Source organism: Alligator sinensis, unplaced genomic scaffold (assembly GCF_000455745.1).
Source record: "Alligator sinensis unplaced genomic scaffold, ASM45574v1 scaffold85_1, whole genome shotgun sequence".
In the NCBI taxonomy this organism is placed as follows: Eukaryota; Metazoa; Chordata; order Crocodylia; family Alligatoridae; genus Alligator; species Alligator sinensis.
This window is the reverse complement of record NW_005841891.1, coordinates 1,687,688-1,692,214: the sequence shown is the minus strand read 5'-3', so window position 1 is coordinate 1,692,214 and position 4,527 is coordinate 1,687,688. Positions and strand designations below refer to the sequence as shown.

Here is a 4,527-nt window from a genome sequence, read left to right as displayed (position 1 = left end):
CGTGGCGGGCGAGAATAAGAGGGTGTCTTGGGCCGGCCTTGACATGGAGCGAGGGACCTCGAGGAGATCACAGCCCTCCTAGAGGACCCCGCCATGACAGTCATTAAAAACCAGAGTCCTTATTACTTTTTTTTTTTTTGTATCCCAGCTATGAAAATGAAGAAAGGAGCCTTCATCAACCTGACAGGCCTTCTGAGAGTTGCACCAAGCTGCAAGTATTTGAGAACTGCATTGTTCTCAGGTTAGAAAATAGACCTTGGGGATATGGGTAGTGAATTGCCTGCTGTATTGACCTCTGCTAATTCCCCTCAGTCAATCAGAGCTTTGCCTCTGACTGGATCAGATCATGTGATCCCCAAACTGCAAAGTGTGTGACTAACTTTATTCATGTGAATTACCCTGTTAAACCAAAGAGACTACTCCTAGGCTGAAGGTTAATGAACGCACAACACTTGGCCTTTTTATTAAAAGGAACAGGAAACAACAAAGTCTGAAAGGAAAGAGGAGGCTGTCTGCACCATAATGCTCATTTTAGTGCCCATGGCAACAGTGAAAAACAAGACCCCATCTGCTTGTCCCAGGTGATATTATCTGCGAGTCAGCTGGAGTCAGCCAGAAAAGCCAAACAGGCACAGGGCTTATTTAATATTGGAGCCCGTTACTATGGATAGATTGCTTTTTCTTTCACAGGACATACGATATGTTACTAGAGCTGTGAAGTCTAATCTGATGATTTATGCTGGTTCCACTGAGAAGAAAATGTATAGAAACCTTAAGATATGCTGACCATAAAAACTACACGTTAACCTTTCCCTGAAAAATCCGGGTTTCTAACTGGCAAGCTTGCTCACCTAGGACTTGTATCATACAGAGCCAAAGAATGCTCGGATAATGTATGTCTGTCCAGTCTGCATTTGTCATGCCGTGCATGTAGGCAGCACCTTTGGCATCTCCATTTATTTGCACACAGTCCTGCATAAGCCGGTCCTATTTGTGCACTCCATGCCTTCTCCTTCCTGAAAATGGCAGAATTCACACTTGCCAAAACTCTTTTGTGTTTAATTTACATAAAATGCAGTGTTTGTGTGCATCCAAATATAGTCATTTTGCCCTAAGACCCTGAACCAGTCATGACCTTAAGCATATGAACACTCCCACTGACTGAAGGTCTGGTCCAGCTCTCACTTACAGAGACCATGGGCTGAAAGCACAGCCCTAACTGACCATACTTTGCATGATGCTTTTTGACAGAGCTGCCTGGCACAAGTTGACGTACATCTATAACACTAATGCTGACATGGATGCCAAAGTAAAGGAAATTATAAGCAGGATAGAAGAAGAGGGTAGAGAATATCTTTGGAAGGCAATTGCTCCAGAAGTCAAGGTATTTGGTACCAATATTAACATCTCATTTTATCCTTGGGCAAGTGCTCATTTTATTTCCTATATCCTCATCCTGGAGATGATATATAGCTTTGTCTGTGGGGATCAATTAATTGATTTGGCTGTTAGAACTGGATCAAAAAGCTCTGTTCAATCTTTCTCATGCTGTTTTTTGGAGCTGTCATCTTTACTGTTCTTACTCAAATCAGTACCAGTTGCTGACCCCATGAACTCAAATCCCAGGCTCTGAAGCAAAGAAGCACGTTGTTAATTTCTAGTGACCATGAATTTCTGAATGGGAAGTGGTGATTCTCAAAGCCCATATGTCTTGGTCAGATCTTGGTTAATTTATGTAGAGAGAAGGTGGATGAGCAGTGTCCATCCTCCATGTCTTGCAACACAAAACATGCAATTGCATTAAAAAGTTAGAAACGCAAAATTGATAAAAGGAATATACAATTTGTTTTAAGGCTCCATGTCCAAAAAATTCACTGGGACCAAAAGTTATCAAGATTGGAAAAGGGACTGGACGCTTATGTGGATAATGATAGCTTCGAACATTATAACAGTTAAAGCCAACAGCAATTATGGAAGGAATGTTAAACCTTATGCTTCAGGTTTTAAATTAATCTCTGGCTGTTAGAGGTCAGGATGAGATGTAGCATGGGAGACAGATTACCACCTCTCTGTCTACTTCATGATTCTTATACTTCTCTTCTGAAGCATCTGTTACTGGCCACTCTTTGAGACAGGACACCAGAGTAGATGGAGTTGAGTCTGATGCAGTGCAACAGTTCCTGTGCTCCGCGTGGGTATGTTCTGCACAGCATCGTGGTTACAGTTATCACAGCACCAAGAGGCTACCTGTATTCCAAAGCCTTAGGGATTCTGATGGTAGGGGCTTAAACTCGATTAGTTTGTTTTGTATCTTTGACACCCCTGATGTATGCCTATGTGCTCTGTGATGTCTCGGATGGACTCCTATTGACTTTGGTTATTTCCTTTTTCTCAGGCAACACTGAAGAAACACTTCAGAAGTCATGATTCTCATCTTACCAAATTTCTAGTACCTTTAAAGTCAAACTTGTTAGCATTTGAGAAGAAAGGAACAGATAGTTATGAGGTAAGAAAAAAGGAAGTGATTATTGAGAAAACCACCACAAAATATGCTGCTGGAATTTTGGATTGCCAAATATTTCCAAGTTAATCCACACTACCAACAGGCAGTGATTTGAATGAATTGATGGTTGCAGTCCAATTCCTAATGCATATCACAGATACTACTCAATTTAAAAACCTTGTTGTAATTGCAACAGAAAATACAAGAAGTGAATGAGTATGAAGTCTGCATGGAAGCAGAACAGCTATTTCTCTCAGATAGATACCTATCTATCCCCACTTCCATAATCTGTGAAAAACCTGTGCATTTTTAATGCATTTATCTTCACACCCTGATGCGAAGATAAATGCATTACACCCATTTTACAGTTGGGGAGTTGAGATACACTGAAGCTAAGGCTCAGACTCACAAAAGAACTTGAGCATCTAAATTCTGTGATCTTTAAACCCCAATCTAATGCTTCAGGAGGCTAAGCTTTTACCTGTATAATTCCCTAGGCTCCTGAGGGTCTGCTGCTGCTCAGAGCAGCCTCCATCAATTCTGAGCAGCTTGGTCCTTGTCTCACTTCTTAGCCTGACTAGGCTCCTCAAATTAGGCATTCCTCTGCTTGTGTCCCCAGGGGTTCTGTCTAGAAAGTATGCTTAGAGCATACCCAGCATGCATCATCATTACTGAGCTCTGTCCAAAACAAAGTGGCTATGCCACTAATTCAAAAAGAGGACTGGAAGAGTCACCCCATGTACACGCTAGCTTAATGGCTAGAGCTTTCACACAAGTTGTAGGATTCATGGATTCACTCCTCGTCATGCCTGAAGGTATTCAAACTACCCAAGGACATTCTTCACCTCTCCTGTTGAAGCTGAACAGAGGTATAGATGCCTCTAGTCAGTCAGTGGTTAAGCCAGTCTCTTGGGAGGCGGGAGAAGTAATTTTGAATTTTACTGTGTGAGCACTCCAGTTGGCAGGCTGATGTGCAAAAGATTATAATCGCCATTGGCTTTCACATGAAAAGCTTGAATCCTCCTCTGTTCTTCTGAAAGAAATACCTTGGATGCTTCACTCTAGGAGAGGGCTCCAGGCAGTAACTCCAGATTTGACATGGGTGTCCCCTACAGGCTGGAGCTTAGGTGCCTTAGCTCCGAGGCCCAGGTGCCATGCTCAGTCCAGCATTTTCTAGTCTGGAGGCTAAAACAAGCAACTTCCTGCTCTGAGGAGCCTCCCCAGCCCTTCTGTAGGGGGCTCAGGTATCACACTCAGGGCTATAGATCCCATTCTGAGAGGCAGGCACCTAAGAGATGGGCATTGTGACAACTCTTCCCAACTCCCTCTATGAATCCAGCCTTAGTGACATGCCCAAGATCACACAGGGTGTGTAACAGGTAGGGAAGGGAACCTAGGTCCCCAAGGAATAGGTTAGTTCCCTTATTACTGAGACATCTTGCTTCTCAGTGCTGGGGTACTGCAGAGAGCTTGCTTTACTGTTGCCTGGGCTGTCAATGCTCTATGGATAAACAGCAGGCCTGTGCAAAGCGGCTAGTATTTGCTTCAGATTCGGATTCAGCTGATTCGGGGGACAGTGATTCGATTCAGTGATTCAAATCACTATCCTGATTTGATTTGGCCAAATCAGCCAGGCCAGGCCTATCCCCTGCCCCTCTCCCAGCCCAGCGATGGCCACCCCACTTGCCCCAACTCCCAGGACTTGGGTGGGGAGAAGCCCTGGCTCAGCAGGTGCTGCCAGGTGGGGGGCAATCTCTGCTGCCCCCCACCATGTGGGAGGTGCTGCATGAGCCCACGAAGCCCCAAGGCTGCACCAGGAGCAGTGAGTCCCAGGGTTTTTTTGGGGGTTTTTTTTGGTTAAAGGACCAGAGCCCCAGCAGGCGGGGCAGCCATGGGGGTGCTGGTAGGATTGGGGGGGTGGGCGTTGACGGCACTCGTGCAGAGCCCCCCAATGCAGTGTGGGGCAGTGGGGATCGCCTCCCTCCCGGCAGCACCCGGTAATCACCGGGGCTTTTTTTTAAGTA

At 45.0% G+C, this 4,527-nt stretch overlaps 1 protein-coding gene across 2 annotated transcripts in view; it reads left to right on the top strand.

The window, feature by feature from the left end:
- LOC102383519 overlaps positions 1-4,527 on the top strand; it is a 110,507-nt gene that overhangs the window by 81,245 nt on the left and 24,735 nt on the right. For both annotated transcript variants that reach the window (XM_006018032.3, XM_025197215.1), the window contains 3 exons: positions 149-241; positions 1,252-1,384; positions 2,396-2,506. In XM_006018032.3, coding sequence (XP_006018094.1) covers positions 149-241; positions 1,252-1,384; positions 2,396-2,506 — 337 coding nt within the window. The remainder of the gene's footprint in view (positions 1-148; positions 242-1,251; positions 1,385-2,395; positions 2,507-4,527) is intronic.